At 36.8% G+C, this 18,858-nt stretch overlaps 1 protein-coding gene across 3 annotated transcripts in view; it reads left to right on the top strand.

Moving 5' to 3' along the window:
- The window catches only part of LOC113226213 (protein spire), a 284,542-nt gene that overhangs the window by 64,631 nt on the left and 201,053 nt on the right, over positions 1-18,858 (top strand). For all 3 annotated transcript variants that reach the window (XM_026458778.1, XM_026458777.1, XM_026458779.1), the window contains exon 2: positions 35-72. In XM_026458778.1, coding sequence (XP_026314563.1) covers positions 35-72 — 38 coding nt within the window. The remainder of the gene's footprint in view (positions 1-34; positions 73-18,858) is intronic.

Below are 18,858 nucleotides of genomic sequence, written 5' to 3'. Positions count from 1 at the left end.
TCATTGTCATTATAATGTTCTTTTATTGTTGCAGATGACAGCAGCAGAGAGGAGGTCTCATCGGAACAACAGGTAAGCCTACTATCTATTATTCGCTTATATCTATTACAAAGATTCGCTAGACCATGTTCATAGAAATAAGGGCGATCCATCCCTGGCAAGTCAATGGACAAAAATGGGCCTTATATCACTTTTAAATATCAACTCCTTTGTGCTGAAATCACATTCGACTACAAGACTCCAATCCAAGGTGATATAATAGATTAAAAAAACGAACAGATGCAAACGGAATACTGAATCCATCGAGTATAGAGCCAGAAATAGAAACGAAATAAGGGCCATATATTCCTGGTAACACATTAGCGATACAGCTCTTATAAATATGAACTCTCGTTTGCACTGAAATATAGACAGGCCAACTACTGACCTGTGTGTACGTCTCCGTATATATCAAAAAATATTCTGTATTTATTGTATTATAGACAATATCTCTAACAATGCCGTGCTGTTCTATTCGGTGGTGTGGGAAAAACAGCAAAACATCTAATTACAAAACAAACGGAATCACATTTCATCGGTGATTAAATATTGAATATGTAATTTTGCAGTTTTCGTCCATTATAGCAAAGCTCAAGTTAAACTGATCGATTTGAAGTGAAACAATTAACGACACCCGTCCATTGTTTCGAATTCGGGCTGGCCAATCGGAGCGCAGTTGTCACAGTAATGATTTGGCAGATAGTTTTCAAACAAATTAAATGACATTTCGTCTCTATTTCTGGTTAAATACTCGTTGGCCATATAAAATATTTTTTATAATCTATAAAAAGTTAAGTTTTATCTCTCTGTGCTCTTTGGTTTCCTTGGAAGCGTTTGTTGTGGAATAATACTGTCATTGCAGAACAATTATTAAAGTTTTTCTCAATAAAATTGTATGTTTTGTCAAGACCAGACTTACTAAAATTCACTATTAGAAGAATTCAACAGCCCATACCTACCTAAAGATGGATAATAGAGCAAAATTCTTCAAGACTCGTATCTTATGTCATATAAATTGACCTGTGATTGAGTGTACATATTAATTTATGGGTATGTTTTTGAATATTCATTAATTTCTCGAAACAAGGGAACTAAAAAGTATCTACAAAATTTCATGCAAATCGAAGGGTTCAAAGAATAACCGCTTTTGAACCGTGATTTACATTATGCATGTTGCTAGTACATTCGATGCCAAAATTAATGGGCCAATCAATATTTTTAAGTTGCTTTAAAAATTATTCAACAAATTTCGTTTTGTTTTTTTTTTATGACGTCTAGAATCGAAATCATTATTAAATATTAAAAATGAAAAATCGCCCCATTTTAAAATAATTGTAAATCTAGCGTAAAATTTTCTACAAATGATAACTGTAAATTAATGGCTGTAATTGCCGATTGAACTTGTCGTAATACCAAGCAAATGAGTACGCCTTTTGTGCAAATGATGCTACCATTTGAAGTGGCATTGAACAATTCGTGGTCCAGTGGTAATGAAGCTCTAATTGACATCGTTGCTACGGGAATTGCACAAACAATATTATTTTGTACAATCTGGGGACCAATTATTTCATTGTCATCAACATTTTAACACCTCGTATACCTGCAGAACCGCTGCATAAATACGGAAGTAATTTTCATAATAAGAGACTTAAAATTGAAATTTGAAATTATCACGTAGACGTTTATTTGCTCAAAAGTATTTTGCTGATTTAGTACTTAGTACTGGTGTTACGTACGGCCAAACGATGAACATTATATAACACACTTTATTTATTTGTTACAATGGAACAACAAATGTAGCATGTATATAATAAAAGGTCACAAAAAATTTATAACAACACGACACTAAAATAGCCTTTCGTGTACGTACATGTCATCGGTAAAAAAAAAACAATTATAATTATTATGTACCTATTTTTTTGCACCTGACTGTAATTTCCATTGAAGGCCGCAGTTACGGGGCGTGTTTGTAATAATGCTAGTAATTGTAATTACATATTCGTAATGAATGAGATCGTGGACCGTGAAGAATTCGACGAAATGTGCAATTTTATTTTATGAAGCGTCTGCCAGTAATTTTCTTTTGTAATGTGTTTATTTATCGAGTTGTTAGGTTTGCTATACATTGGTAATTATGGTACTTTTAAACGTTTTTTAAGAAAAGAGGGAGTTCTCAATTCGAATTAACCTTTTTGTGTGTATGTTACTGGATTATTCTGACATTTTTTAACCGATTTCGATGATTCTTTTCTGGTGGAAAGGGTGTACCTTAGCATTGGCCCCATTTAGAAAATATTCCACCTGTAGGGCTGACAAATTAGGTGGTGAACACGGTTACTGTTCTGTTTTTACTTTGTTTTTGTTTCTTTTTTTTAACAAAATTTTTCGAATTTTGTTTTTTGTTTCTTTTTCCACAAATTCAGGGAGCTCAGGAGAGTTCAGGGAGCAAAATCTTTGTTATTAAATATGACTGTTCACAAAAATAACAGACCCTGTCCAAAAAATAAAGTTGGCGAAGTGTACATTCGAGGAATCGATGATGAAAATCTACAAACTTTTGAAGTAGGTTTACTACTTAATTTTCATACAATATCTGGAAGTGCAATCGCATTGAAACGTAGCGCCACTTTTGCAGTAACAGTTAGTGAAGTACGACGTAACGCGCGGCTGCTGCACCACAGTTGCACGCATGCATTGCACCACTTGTATTAACTACTTCTACACATATAATTGCCGAACGGTTAGCATGATGGACTCTTATGACAGAGAACAAAATATATTTGTGTGGCTTGCATTTATTTCTCTCGTGGGTTTGTGGTTGTCTATGTGTGTGTCCATGGTACCCGCCATACAGAATTTCCTTACTGCTATGTGAAAAAAAAAAATAGCATTTGTGGCAGTTTATTGTATAGTCTAGGGACCATGTCAACTGCGATATTTTCTTAAGAGATGTTTTACAAGGGATGGTGCCAGTGGCAAACGTTTGAGGATAACCAGGACGTAGTTTAATTCTTGGAACAACCGTTTTTTTCCCCCTAATTATAACCACTACAGTGCTTCTATTAGCGTGTAATTCAAAGGTACCTTTACCTATAGTGCTATCCTTGTATACACTTTAGTTCTTTACCATCCGTTTATGTCAACTTTTAAAAGATTCTTTTAATTTATTTGTGTATTCAGCACATTCCCTCCTAACTCATTTTATTATCAACTTTCCCATATACGTCTGTGGCTTAATGGCGATGCCTTAAGTAAAAATGGCAAACCAGGCAACCCACAATGTCTATCACCAGTCTGCGACACTCTCGTTCTGCAATCTGAATTTACGACTCTATCGCAAGATCCGCCAGAGCTATAAACGAACTGGTATTTTGTTATATTCGGATTATTTTGTGCTTTCGATTGCTAAATAGTAACGTAACTGATACGAGTGGGTTACGCCCCAGTCACTGCCAGATTAAGCTTACGAAGCGCTTTTCATTTCGAGTCTCGAGAGTATTGATGCATATTATTATTACAAATAACTATTTACCTTCATAATATTATAGTACATTGTGTATTAAGGACGGAAAATAAGAAATTAGTAAGGAGTGTAACGAGAAGCCCGAAGCCTAAGCCTGAGGGCTTTAATAACTCGAGTTTTGTATTTTTTTGCCGTCTGTCATACATATAATGTTTTTCATTACATTTGCGAGGAAGTAAATACAATATAAACATGTACACAACACGACCATTATGGATTTGGCAAATGGCGGTTTTTGTTTTTTTTTTTTAATTTTTCCATAGGTAATACAACTCGAACTAAAATGTTGTAAAAGCAATCACGCGTACAGCCATGATGGATTGTAAAAAAAAATAATTGCGAAATTTTTGTACAGAAAATATTTAAAATCAATTTTATGAAATTCTTAATAATCAGTATTTAAGTAGTATGTGGTTGACTTACAATAAAATTCCTGTTTAGATAACATTTTTTAGCGAATGTTTTAATTTTGTGCTTAAGTTGAACTTGAATCTGACCTATGGAAGGATACAAATTAAAAACGCTCCTTACCGACCATGGTTGTAATGGAAAGGAAAAAGGCCCGTGGGTTTTATTCGGGGTATTACGAGTATAGTCAAGTTAGCCAGCATGTAATCATACCATTTACGAGCAAGTGTGATGAAAAATTTATTAATATATTAATTGATGTTCTACTGCCATTATATTGAATTAATTTTTTGCAAAATTAAATTTAAAGGTATGTAAACAAAGATCTGTATCCAGCATATATAAAACTTCGTAAGGTTTGCTGGTACTTTCCGTAGCTTAGTTGGGAGAGTGTAGCCACGGTATGCTAGAGATGCTGGTTCGTATCCAGCCGCATCGAAGGAATGTTTCTTAGTGTTCGATCTTTGCATTAATAATTATTTACCTTGATTTTTGCTAAATAAATACGAAGTTAGATTTTGTATCTTGAACAAAATGAAGTTTTTCTTGATTCTTGTTAACGTGTGTAAATTTATGACTTCGAAAATCGTAAATCGCCACGTATGTGAGACAAATCCGGATCCGTCAAGTGACAATAACCAACCGGAGTCGGCCGCGTGCGCAGGCGCATCGATCACTGACAGCAGAGGTCTCGTAACTCACTGTACCGTTGCCACCGACTGTTTTGGAAGACATGACTTCTTGCTTGGTAGCCACGTATTTCAAGAACAGGAAGAGCAAGTAGAAATATTTGAGATAAGTTGCCGGTCTTATTTGCGAGGATTTTACACAAAGTCGGTACAGAAGTGAACGAATTCGTAAAACCTGAATAAATGTTTAAAAAATATTATAAACTTTCTAAATGAATCCACTTTAAGCAATTCCATGCGCACAATTTTGTTTTAAAGTTGCATTTGTTGCGCCTCCTACGACTTTAATCAAAGTGATAAATATGCAACGGTTAAGTGCTTTGAGAGTTGCAAAGCTTAAATTGTCTGCGACCATCTTTATTTCACTGCATCCATGTGGGTGGTAGATAAGTAAGTCAAGAACTCGCCAGACAGGGACACATTGTTCAACAGGTAGATGTTAACCCATTGCCTAATGCGGTTTTCAGGGCACATTACACAGCCTTTCCAACCGCAAATGTGTAATTGAGACACACCCAGAAACATTCGCGACCTACCTCTGACATATACCCGATATGACCTCTAGAATGCGAGTCGTAAATTATGTTGCGGCCCTCAATGTAGTTGGAGCGGTTTTGCACTGCCGTGAAGAGGGCTACAAATTAATTCTAAACAAACTAAACATACATCTCATGGTTGAAATTGAAACAGGTGTTTGAGATATAGACCCGTTTAGTGAGCTTAAGCGAACATTAATAAATGACGACAAATAAAATTTTCACAATGCTTTTATACACCATTGTAATGCGACTCGGTTTCAAGGATATGTGCAATGTGGGTTCAGTCACATCAATGACGGTGAATGAAATATAATGCAGCCGAATGTGGTAGCACATTCTTTGTGGCGATTTAGCCAAGAGGGCGGCACTTTGCAAGTTGGAGTGATTCGATAGAGAACAGGAACCCGGCAAAGGAAATGATCCGGTGGTGCCCAGCTCGCCAGACTGCTTTTTGCGATAAGGATCGGTGAAGCGAAAGTGACTCGATTGTTGGTATCGATCATCGATTATGAGACTAATATTTCGTGGTCTGGCGCCGCTGGAAAGTTACACTACATTCGGCAGAAAAAAATGCTTTAATTACACTAGCAATTTTGTACGAACTCACTTGTTATTAATGGTGAAAGTAACTCCAAACATTAACAAACAATTTGTGTGGAATGTTTCATTGATATCTCCAACGAAAATGAAGTGGTGTTCATTAATCTTGCTGCAGTCGGCTTCCGAAGAAAATTTCCGCATTAAATAAAGCGCCGCGCCGGCACCGTTATTATTCACAGGTTGTGCTTTTAAACGGAATTATCAAATGTATATTTAACGAATCACCTCGCCAGTCACACTGGTTCGTGTAAAAGTGTCGATTCATTTCTTAGACGTCTTATGTATCCGCTTCATTGTAGTATTCCAAATTTGTTTATTACAGTTTCTCGTCACAAGATAGGCGATGTTTTTTTATCGGTTCGCAAAACTGGATATATTTTCAAGATTAAAATTATGATACGAGAAGTTAACCTACTAGATGTGAACATAACACATGCCAATAAAATATTGCATAAATTGTGAGTCAACTGACTGCAACGTTGCAAAGTATCTAATATTTTAAGAAAACAACACATAAAACACTTTGTAATTAAATTCCTAGCTGTAGAAACTGATGTCTGGCAGTGGTAATGCACAGTGGACAGTTTTTATTGAAGTTAGCTCTACAGGTGGGCTGGGAAACCATTTTACGATTGTGTAGACAGCTGCCAGGACGGAGTACGGGGGATAGATTTATCATAAGCATGGATTAAGTATATTAAATACCAAGAAATAATGGCAATAAAATCTATATTGAAGCTATTATCAAAGATAATAACATGACAATAAGCTATGATCAGGTAAATAATTTAGAATGTGAAGTAACGCAACGTGATGCCTTCACCATGAAACGGCAAACTGGAATGACTGGTTTGCGCATTAGCTTGACATAGAAGCCTTATTAAGTGAATACATAACAGATGGGAACATGCGAGTCGTTATTAATGCTTGAAATATGGCATACATCGACTTTAGTAATGGATAGCTGCATTAATGTCGAACTTTGTGAAAATGCTAATTAATCTTGTTGGTATAGAATAAGGTGGTATGGAAACGTGAAAGCATTGATTGTTGTGGAACTTATTAACGACAGGATAAGAGATAAATAAAACATACTTAATTATTTATTTTGAAATTGATCGTTTCCTGTACGTAAATCAGTATCGTAGTTAAAATGCGGTTTTAAAAAAGTATATTTACTCGTTACGAAAACCAAGTGTAATTAATTAGTGGCAGTAGAGCGCTTTGTGAAAGAGGGACGCCACCTACTGCCACCTTACCTATTTCTACCGTCAAGCAGTAAATGCATTACCGCGTTCCGGTTTTGAAGGGTCAGGGTGCTGGTGAAATTACAGGCACATAGGACTATTACAGGCACATAGGACTTATCAACTTGTGTCAGTGACGCGGCGCAGTGGCAGTGCACCTCAGATCTTTGCGATTTAAAGCTTTGAGTGTCACTGCAACTGTCATGGATAGGCGTGTCGCTTACCAGCAGGCGCCCGACTTGCTCGTCGCGTCGTCGCTTGATGTCATAAAAAAAATGTTGTTTTCACAGTACTACTCGGCAATATGGACTTTTCAGCTCGCGTTAGCCGCATGCGCCAATAGTGTAAATAATAATGGCTTAGAATAATAACGCATAGAAACCTAGTCCGCACACGCTAAGTGAGGCAAATTGAAGCGCGCCCAAAGGGCCTACACGAGCGGGCGGGCCTTCAGTGCTCAAGGTCAACTTGCACCGCGACCAGCTCCAGAATTTTAGCTAAAATGACGAAATGTGCGGTAAATGAGTGTAAAAATACGTGAGACAAACATAAAATAGATACTAACATCACATTCCACATCGAAATAACGCGTTTCAACTTGTATTTTTATATAAATATTCACTAAAACCGAAAATTAACCTACTAGTAAAACTAGCCTACATGAATTTGATTTTTGCCTCACTTGTGACAGTTCGTTTGATATGAAACTATCATTCTATGCGTTATTATTCTAAGTACTAATGTATAATTTACGTTAATTGTGTGACATGCAACCTAGATGTTACTATGGTCAAATAAGAAATTACTAACGAGAGTATATTCAATGACTCGAGATTTGGAATTATTTACCACCCGGTACATACGTTTTTGATCACATTTGCTAGGAAATAAATATATCATTATGTTTATTTCTTGTATGAATAAATATTGCATCGCAACACAACAATTACAGATTAGCAAATGGCGGGATTTTTTATTTTTTTTTAAATAATGCTGATGCCCATCTCTTCTTCCATAGATGCAAAAAAGTAAAATATTGTAAAAGGCATAAACGCATACAGCCATGATGGTGTATTATATGAATTAATTTAGCAAATGTTTAGTTTTTCTCTATACTTCAAGCTTAAATGACATTATTCAGATTTTTCGAGCATCAAAACTTTTTGCTTAATGCTAACGTGTATGAGAAGTACAGTGCAATGAAATTTTTTTTAAATCCATTACCGCCATATGCGGCAATGTAATGAAAAGCCCGTGGACGTAATTCATCACATTACAGCCTACTTTGCCTGCATATTATGGCACTGTTTACGAGCAAGTGTGATGAAAAATTCATTATGCTACTGTTACAAAAAAATGCGTACATACCATTAAGCCTTAGCTGCATGCGTCACTGATAGCAAACATAAGCGTATGCGTCTAGCGCGTTATGGTACCGTAAGTAAAAGCGATCCGGTGTAATTAATCTGACGTTATGGCGACATTGTCTTTTGTTTTTGTTTAAACCTTTTTTGTTTCCAATTGTATTGTATTTTTTAGCTTTGGACGTTGTGATTCATAGGTGAGGTAATATTATCGCTTCATCGTTCCGCCATCCGTTTCCTGATTTCAATTGCTTCCGACTGGACATTATGTGTAAAAAAATACCTCTTGTGCCAGATCTACGTGTCATGGTCAAACTGGACTTTTCATTGTATCTATCGTTTATTTATTTATTTATTAAGTACTACCACATCATATATATTACAACATTTCAACATTCAACATACGGAATTACATCTGATATATATGACAATTACGGTGTACATAGCATTTATAATAGAAGGGTTACTAAAACAACTTATATTAACTTAATTTAAATTAACGTTATCGATACCTACTGATCAAATTTGAATAATTTTGAAATTTTATTGACAAAAATATTTATCCTGTCGTGTTACACATCTAAGTCCTCGATTTTACTGTTAATCTTATTGTACTCGTTGAAAATCCTAGTCAAAGGGGATTGAACGCCAAGATTGGTTTTACAAGGGGGGTATAGAAAATTTTTGTTATTGCGTTTCTAGGATACTTATACGGGACACTCGGAGAAATGCATTCGTGTAAATCACTACATTGGACCTGTCCATTAATGAGCCTGTGCAGGTAACACAAGTCCAACAAAAGCCTTCGATCACGCAAAATAACCATGTTGAATTTTTGTAAACGCTGTTCATACGGTTGCCTGTGAGAGAATCCGCTGGAACAGAAAGCCAAACGTTAATGCTTACAATGGCTATTTGAGAAGTCACCCAGAGATTCAGGTTTGTTAAAATAAAGTTTATTAGGAGCAATTTCCTCTTGTTATGGGTGAAGAAAAACATCGTGGTGAAACCTGTATGATAAAGTGGGCTCACAACCCTCATTGGGCCAGTGTGGATGACTCAAACTAAAATCATCTTTATTTCCTAGGTAAGTATATTACACTTGAAAACGTCATATTGATTAAACTCTATTGCTCATTCATAAGTGAGCGTGCCTACAGCTCCGGTACCTATCTGGAGGGTAGGGATATAGGGAGGGTGCTGTACTTGCACCCGGGGCGGCTCATTTAAGGCCTTACAGAGAACCGGTTGAAGTGCGTGGAAACGTGCTGATCTGGGGTTTGGACCTGACTTAGATGGTCCCTGTGCAAGCGAGCTCAGTCGTAGTGCCCTTCCCGCATAACCAAGAGGTTGATAGGGAGGGGCACTACAAACAAAAAACCTTATGTAGAAAGATATGGGACTGCTCATTCGTAAGCTATAATAGGTTGTCCCTATATACCGACCTGAGAGATAGGGTTTTTAGGAGATACTACGGGCTCGACGGCAAGACCAGGGTACTGCGGGCGTCCGGGCCAAGCCCTCCGCTAGTGATACGCGTTTGCTGTTGCGGCGGACATGTTTGTCTGCCCCGGTTACATATGGCCTGGGCGTCTGTCTCGTAAGCAGCTAGCGCGTCTTAATAGCGGTCTAGTTGACGGCCTGAAGCGAGGCGACACGCGTGACACGTGAATTGTCCTTTAAGTTGGAAGCCATGTCCGGACATTGTCGCAGGATACTGCGACTGGCATCTCCGGCACTAGCCCGAAGAGTTTGTAGAGGATAAGTTAGATATCTCTCCGGTCCGTAAACCGCTTAGGTTATTGGGAACTGGAGAGACGTCGTTTTTCGACGTCGGGAAGTGAGCGTGCCTTACAGCTCCGCCACCAATGAGGAGATTTGGTAGTGGACTCAGAGTCGACGGCTTTAGCGGTGGCAACCGCTAGTTGTGCAATGCGCAACGTGAAGTGAGCAAGCCTACGGCTCCGGTACCTATCTGTAAAACATATTGGAGGGTGCTGTACGTGCACCCGGGGCGGCTCACCTAAGGCACTAGCCTTACAGAGAACCGGATGAAGTGCGTGTAAACGTGCTGATCTGGGGTTAGGACCTGACTTAGATGGTCCCTGTGCGCGCTCGCTTGGACAGGTCACAGTGCTCTTCTCGTATCAGGGTAGGTCACTATAATCAAAAGTAACGTAGAAAAATATGGAACAGCTCATTCGTAAGGCAGATTCCTCTGAGAAGAATGAGCAAGAAACTCTAGAGGTTGCTCTTTGTAATTATACATTTGAATCCATTTATCATTTACAATATTTATTTCAAACATCCAAGATGGTGATCTACTATGGTGTAAACCTTCTTCTTAGAGGAGACGGATCTCCGCCCAGTAGTGGAGCATATAATGGGTTAACGATGATACAAACAGTTGGGAAACTGTCCAGTTTTTAGATTTTCGCGAAGTTACACATTGGAAATATAACTACTTTCCCGGATCTAATTTCTCAGAGTCAGTCGTGACCATGGGACCTGGTAATCTCAGTGTCGAGTTCTAAAAACAACTCATCTCCAAAGTCATTCATCCCCTAATTTGCCACCCTTAGAGGTGGAATATTTTCTTCAAATTTAAACAGGCATCCTCTATCCAACAAAAACAAAAATTATCATCAAAATCAAGAGTTATCGTGTAACATACGAAAAACATATATACAGTCGAATTGAGAAAAAATCTCAGTTAAATAGAGCCCGAATCGGTGGTGTGTTTGAAAAAAAAACCAAAATACGTAATTGTTAAAAAAACTGTAAAATGTTGTACGGTTAAAGTTAGTTAAATGGATACCTTATGTTCAATACTTAGTTTTGAAGAGTTCATTCTAGTTCTTAACCCAAAATACCCAAAGACAGTACCTAGTAGCATCTTATAATATGTAATTATGATGCTTTGCGTCCGCGTTTTTGCGCCGTGAGAAGTGGTATCACTCAAAGACCTACAGCTAAATGTTTAATTGTGTATTTGGCGGTTATGCCGACTCTCACGGCTCGGCCCAAATGGCGTTTAAATGGCTTAGGCAGTTTAAATATCTGCTTAAAGAGCTTATTATGTGTCTACGTTAATTTGTTCGTCGCATGTTTTAAAATTGTGTTGATCTCTATATTTCTGTGGAGCTCGCACTGGCCTCAATCAGGTTCAGTATTATAGTGGTTGTGTAATGCGTTGCGTTTGTTTTTTATGATATCAAGTCGACAAGTCTATCCATGCAGTGTAAGATACAGGTTTAAATCGCAGATATCTGAGGGTCACTGCCAATGCGTTTATCATTATCTTATTCTTCAAAACCGGAACGCAGTGATGCTCATATCACAGCTGCTTGGTGGCTTGCTTGTTTGTTCTATAATTTAAAAAGTACAATCAAAAACTTTAAACATAACTTAACGTAACTTCAAACATAATTAATGTAACCAACATGTAATATAATTAGTAATGTGATATTCAATTCTATGTATTAGTATAATTATGAACAATGTTGTCTGATATGAATAAATGAATTGAATTTGTATTTAAATAATCTCAGTACAGAGTAGGTACTAAAAAAACCGACCTCAAAAGTACGTGGAATTACATATATTTGCCAAGTTTTATTGAAATATCCCCTAGTTCGCCACTGTACAGGACTTGACACTGGAGATAATAAAAATCGGTTCTCACTACTCAAAGTATATTGAGAGAGAAAAACGCCTTGAATTGGAGAATAGCAAAATCAACCATTAAAATAATTGCTCCTTAAGTAAAATTTAGGCGCTATTTATAAAAATGAATGTTCATGTGTGATGGTGGATGATTTTCTTCAAAATGAAATGGGTCCACTATGGAGGTACCCTCTTTCCAACAAAAAAAGAATCATGAAAATCAATTCACAAATTCCCTGAGTTATCGCGTAACATACTATATGTATGTTACGCGATAAAAAAAACCATACAGTCGAATTGAGAACCTCCTCCTCTTTTGAAGTCGGTTATAAGTTCAAAAACGATATGATACTATCATTATCATAACATCTGTTCTTATTTCTGTTTCCAAGTTTCCAGAGATGATATTCAAGGTTTTTTTTTAATGTTTCTGGTCTTGGCAAACTTTCCTATGACTTCCAATGAATACTAATTTTCATTTTCGTGATCCAATTTATTTGTTTGGCAAATGAAGAAATTGGGATGTGGGTCACGGCCTCGAGGATATTTTTTTCTAATAACTATTCCGCCCAATACCGCCCGCAATACTTGGATTTATTTTATTGCCTGGTGTTTTATGCCAGCTTCATTAACTAGAGTACCTAATAATGCTAGGGCTCATACAAAATTCAGCGTGTTGCGCTTTGTTAAAATTTGTTAAATACAAGGAGAACGACATCGTTAATAAATAACACCTTTTTAGATGTTGTTTATTTTTAATTTAAACTTTCGACGTTTCGGCCTGAAATGAAAATTTAGTCAACAACGTCCAATACCTGCGTCACAAGTGAGAATCATTCGACTGATAAGTCTGCCGTTAACTCGCATCGACTGAATCCCACGGTTTGTTAGACCGTCTAATATCACTTACTAATTTTAACTTCGGGTTCATTTGTATGCACGATGCACTTGCGGTTTGTGGTTTCTTTATATTGTCTTGCGAAAGTTAAGTCAAGATCGTTTTGTTTTTAATACGAATCTATCTGTTGATATTAATGTACGTGATAATCATTGACTTACAATTATATGGACGTCGGGTCCGCGCTAAAAAGTGTCCGAACTTATAGGGCGTTAAAATCGTATACAGAGCGTCATTCACGCTCTAGTCTTCGTTTGTTCGACTGACAGCGAAGCAAGCAAAATTAGACAGTACTGCGATGACATTACAATTTAAATTCAACGTTTCAGCTTTTTCATATTCCTTGACATGGCACTACGTTTAAATAGGTTGACTTGGGACTTTTTTTCGTGGTTTTTGTATTAGACCCGTCGTCCATATATTTGTAAGTCAATGGTGATAATACGTAGATTTGATTTATAGGATATTATATCACGTGAAACCAAATACTGTCGTAACTCTAAAATGATGGAATTCAGAAAACACGATTTGAAAGTTAAAAAAATTACTGAATGCAACCATTAAGTTTATATTCTCGTTTATAAGTGAATAACTAATTTTTCTTCTTCCTATCCTTATCACAGGCTAAGTGGGATCGGCATAATATGTATTTTTCTTCCGCTCTCTCCTATAAGCCGTCATTTCCATACTTACAATTTTCTTATCCATGTCATCTTTTACACAATCCGTCCAGTAGATAACTAATTATTATGTACAAGTAAAATTATTCGATTATTTGCAATTACATTTCCATTAACACTTTTACTTTTAAAGTTTAAATTGTTGGGACATTAGTTGAAATTTGTGTTATGTTTCCTATTTAATTATATTGTGTCATGTTTAAATTATTATTTAACTCGCGTCCACGTTTGTTTTTATTTTTTTCATATATTTTTATTTCTTTTAATCGGCATTTTCGAAAAGGGTCCACTGAAAACCAGCGCTGTGGCCCTGCCGCAGTATTAGCTGAGTTGGGTCCTTTTCAGTGCAATAATACACTTTTAATACTAATTATTAATATTGTACTCTACGTGTATTGTGCTGAATAAATTACTTTTCTTTCTTTCTTTCTTTCTTTCTAAATTCGAGTTTTCTCAATTAATTATTAAAGTACGACAGTATTTGCGATGTGGTAGAATGTTTAATATACTTAAAATGAATTTCTTTATAATGAGTGTGGAAGATTTTTGTTAAATTTCGAGTTTTTTTTTTATTATAAAATATAAGTGCGCATTTGACCTCCATCTCATCTGATAGAAAGTGACGATAATATCGACGATGGAGCATGCACACCTATATAATGCCTATTCACTGTCACCTTGAAAAGGCCCAAGTTATAAAGTTAGGTAGCAAGTCTGCAGGCAGGGAATTCCACTCCATAGCCGTTCGCCACATAAATATAGAAGCGTGACGCTTCGGATTTAAGAGAGACGAAGCTTCAAAACCTTGAACAACGCCGTAAAGTTGCATACTTTACGGCCGGATAAATCACGGAAAGTGTGTGATGAAATTGCATGAAATCATCCCGCCATCCCATTTCTACCATCGGAGGACTAGACGTAGGCTGGGGTTCCACCCCTGTTTTGTGGTTATACATATATGTACCCAAGATTCGCACGAAGCATTATGCTTCCACATTTTTTATCTGGCGTACGACATTGGAGTGGAATTCCCTGCCTGCAAATGTGTTTCCTAAGCGCTATAACTTGAACCTCGTTCACGAGAGAGTGGATAGACATGCATAGCTGTCATGCTTTATCGTCGACCACATCATCACTTTCCGTCAGGTGAGATGGAGGTCAAACAGAGGAAAAAAAAATTCGTGAAATTACATCTATTTGTCAAGTTTTATTGAAATCAGTTAACGGAAAGTGCAGGAAACCGGATTCATCTCCTAGTTTGCCCTTAGAAGTGGAATATTTTCTTAAAATTTAAATGGGATTAACACTCAGATACTCCAACAAAAAAAAAATCGGCTCACAAATCGCGTAATATACACACAAATATTACAGTCGAATTGAAAACCCTCTCCTTTTTTTAAATCGGTTAAAAATAATACAAACAACGTGAAACAAATTATAAATTTTGTTTAAATGTACAGCTCGCCCGTTTATGAAAAAAAAGTTAGACTAATTTCGTTGGAGGAATTTTTAAACCTTTCTCCTCATTTCAGAACAGTTGTCATTTTGCAGATATGACTTTGTTACATCACGGGTGCGTATTACACCAATTTTGTAAAGTAGTCATCGATCATCGATTGCTTGCGAAGTGAAAAAACGGTAACAGTGAACGAAAAAAAAAAACAAAAATCCAATTAGTTCAGTTCAACTAGGCCAAGATAAGTTATCTATAATTTATAGATACACAATTTTAGATTCAAAGTAAACCGTAACGTTTTACGATTAGCTGGAAAAGTGCGATTGCGTACAGTTACCCACTCCGGTTGTTACGCGGCGCCCCGGGGCTCTGTGGTGGCTCCGAACTTGACACCGATGCCTCTATCTTGAGGTAGTCGTGTCTTAAGATACATCGTTACTATCGACTCTCGTGTAATCCTGCTTTTGTAAATGCAAACGCAGACAATGTCGCTAATGATCAAAGATATTATAATTATTAAACATGAAATGTGGATAACATTAGATAATCGTAATGAATAAGTTGTTATTCTGTATATAATAAAATTGAATACATTTTTTAATTCTCAATTCGACTTAAATACGTTACTTATCCGTTATTTTACTTAATATGTATCAAGTAGAAACTCTATTTTTGCATAAAAAGCCTATTTTACAAGTAAGTACTGTGTAAAGATCTCTAATGGAATATCTAGGTTCATTACTGGAATTTCTACAAAGGAATTTAATTAGACCATAAATGGTTCAGCGACAGGTGCGAAGACGCCGCGCAGCAAAAACAACTAATTGATCATTTGCTTTTTTCCTGCACACTACACTTGGATGGAATACAAAGTCATTTGAGTTTCTTTTTTTAAATTAATATTTGCTTGAAATATCGCAAACGCCTTTGTCTTGTGTGTGACAGAAAAAAAAAAATTGTCGTAAATGTAAAATGGCGACGGCTTTCGTTTTTGCCATCAGTAAATTTCGTTATTAAGTGAAGTTCGTTCGAGTATCCATAGTAAGACTGCTGATAAGGTCGATTGCAAAGAGAACCTCCGTTACACGATGATAGGAAAGTCTAATAGGCTGCAGGCTGCTTGGTAATGAGTCGAACAGTTAAATTGTTTTGTTCATTCCCGATCACATGGCATTGTTCAAAATCTGGTAATATTTCCCTTACAACATTTAATTACTAGTTAGTTTCACTAAGTGGTTTTGACATTTGCATTTGAAGACATTGTCTGAGAAATCATATTGTCGAACACGGAACAAGTCCATAAAAGCACGGCAGGGTACATTGTTTTACAACAGATTAAGAAAATGCATTAATCAAGTTAAGTGGACTCGAAGAAGACAACTTGACGTTCGAAAGTAGAGATGATGAATGCATGCACATTGTAAATGGAACTAAGCAAATTCAAGCTGTCGGTTAAGGTGATGTTTGTTGATTTTTATTAGCGTACTACAAAGCAGCGGTTAGGACGCCAGATATGGTTTTATGGATCGGGCCGAATTTTGCAGAAATACCAAAGGCTTGGAAAAAAATTGACGAACATGTTCTAGTACTTTGCATTTTGAATAGATTATAGACCTTAGAATAATAACGCATAGAAACCTAGTCCGCACACTCTAAGTGAGGCAAATTGAAGCGCGCCAAAAGGGCCTACACGAGCGGGCGGGCCTTCGGTGCTCAAGGTCAACTTGCACCGCGAACAGATCAAGAATTTTAGCTAAAAATGACGAAATGTGCTGTAAATGAGTCTAAAAATACGTCAGACAAACATACAATAGATACTAACATCACATTCCACAAGGAAGTAACGCGTTTCAACTTGTATTTTTATTATTAAATATTTATTAAATATTCACTAAAACCGAAAATTAACCTACTACTAAAACTAGCCTACATGAATTTGATTTTTGCCTCACTTGTGACAGTTCGTTTGATATGAAACTATCATTCTATGCGTTATTATTCTAAGTTATAGACCATAGAAAAGCTGCAGGAATATAATTAGCATAATTAAAAGGTTTGATCTAAATCATCTGAACTAGCAGAATAGAGTTCGTCCAGGGAAGGACTGCCACCTTACCTATTTCTGCCGCCAAGAAGTAATGTAAGCATTATTCTATTCCTGTTTTGAAAGGACTTTTCAAGTTATGTCTCAGGGTGACGGGCGCAGTGGCAGTGTCCCTCAGATATTTGCGATTTAAAGCTCTGAGTGTCACTGCAACTGTTATGACAGGCATGTAGCTGAACACCAGGCGCACAACATGTTCGTTCCGTCATTTGGCATTATAAAAAGAAAGTTCGGTGACACGTATCTATGTCGCACCGTTGACAAATGGACATCCTTTCCAGCGCACATAATAACACACACACACACACACTCAACATAGCCCCGCACTAGGGAAACCCTGTGTCGCGGGTGCCATGGACACACATATAGACAACCACAAATTACACCCAAACTCACGAGAGAAACAAATGTAGGTCATACAAATATTTCTCCCGGCCCGGGAATCGAACCTGGGACCTCTGCGTGGCAGTCCGGTATGGTAACCGTTCGGCCACAGAGGCAGTTAAACATGTATTCTCTGTCTCTTATGATCCTTCAAACGGGGCGTGAAGAGGCTTCATGCAGGGTGGAGGTGGCTAGGGTGGTGATTGTATCAACACTGCACTAGGTTTCTTCACGTTTGTATTCTATTTTTCATTTAACTTAAATTTCATTTAAATCCAAGTGAAGCCTCTGCTTCATCTTCTTCATTCATCTTCTTCTGCCTCTGCTCAGACGACTCTTCGTCTGCTTGTCACGTATAAAAATATCCGTGCTCAATTCTAAGAATCCTGAATACCAATTCAGTTCGTTTAACTAAGACTAATTATTATTTTTTGTTTCCCAGATTTACTGGCAGGGATGATTGGATGGAAATTACGTTTTTATTATTAGAACCATTTATAATAGTGATATCATACCAATGTTTCGCAATATACAATCTTCATCAATTTGTCAATTTTAAACTATAAAATTGTTTTTTGTACATTGCGTCGTGTCTGGTTTATTTGTCTTCAATTATGTCCATTTTATCTTCGATCTCAATTAATTGTTGGCCAATTTTCGCGCACGACTTACGCCTTTGTTATGGATAGTCTTTAGCTAATTGGAGTTTTCTTATGTTATGGTTCTCTTCTGGTACACAAAGGTATTTCTGAAATCTAAGTGTTCTTGTAATGGGCCTACGACCTTTTTTTTACCTTATCATTATTGATTTTGCAACTTCGTATAACAAGTAATTTGTGCTGTGTAATTACATTCTTTCTTTCGAAATTCCTTCATAAAGTTCACGAAGTATACAAAGGGTTGTCTTTCTCATAATCATAAACACGATGCAATTTGCGTCTGAATAGTGTGTTTACTTCTTGGAGACTTTTTGACAAAGTTTGGTGGTAATTCTTCATCGAGTGCATTAGTAACTATGTCACTTTGCAGTTAAGTTACCATTGTGTTATTTCGCTTATGGTTCACAAAGATCACTCCCACGGTTCTACCTGTAAATGGTGCGCCATTGTCCATTCCTGCCCTCTGAGACAATTCTTGACCTTGTTCTAAATTCTCTTGTTTTGTTGGATGATTGATCGTATGGCACTACAACTGTTTTACTCAAAATAGATCGAATATGTCCGCTGTTCATATCTTATTAACTTCTAAAATAATAACTAGT

This window comes from Hyposmocoma kahamanoa, unplaced genomic scaffold (genome assembly GCF_003589595.1).
Source record: "Hyposmocoma kahamanoa isolate Upper Pololo Valley unplaced genomic scaffold, ASM358959v1 182, whole genome shotgun sequence".
In the NCBI taxonomy this organism is placed as follows: domain Eukaryota; kingdom Metazoa; phylum Arthropoda; class Insecta; order Lepidoptera; family Cosmopterigidae; genus Hyposmocoma; species Hyposmocoma kahamanoa.
This window is presented reverse-complemented; position numbering and strand designations above follow the sequence as displayed.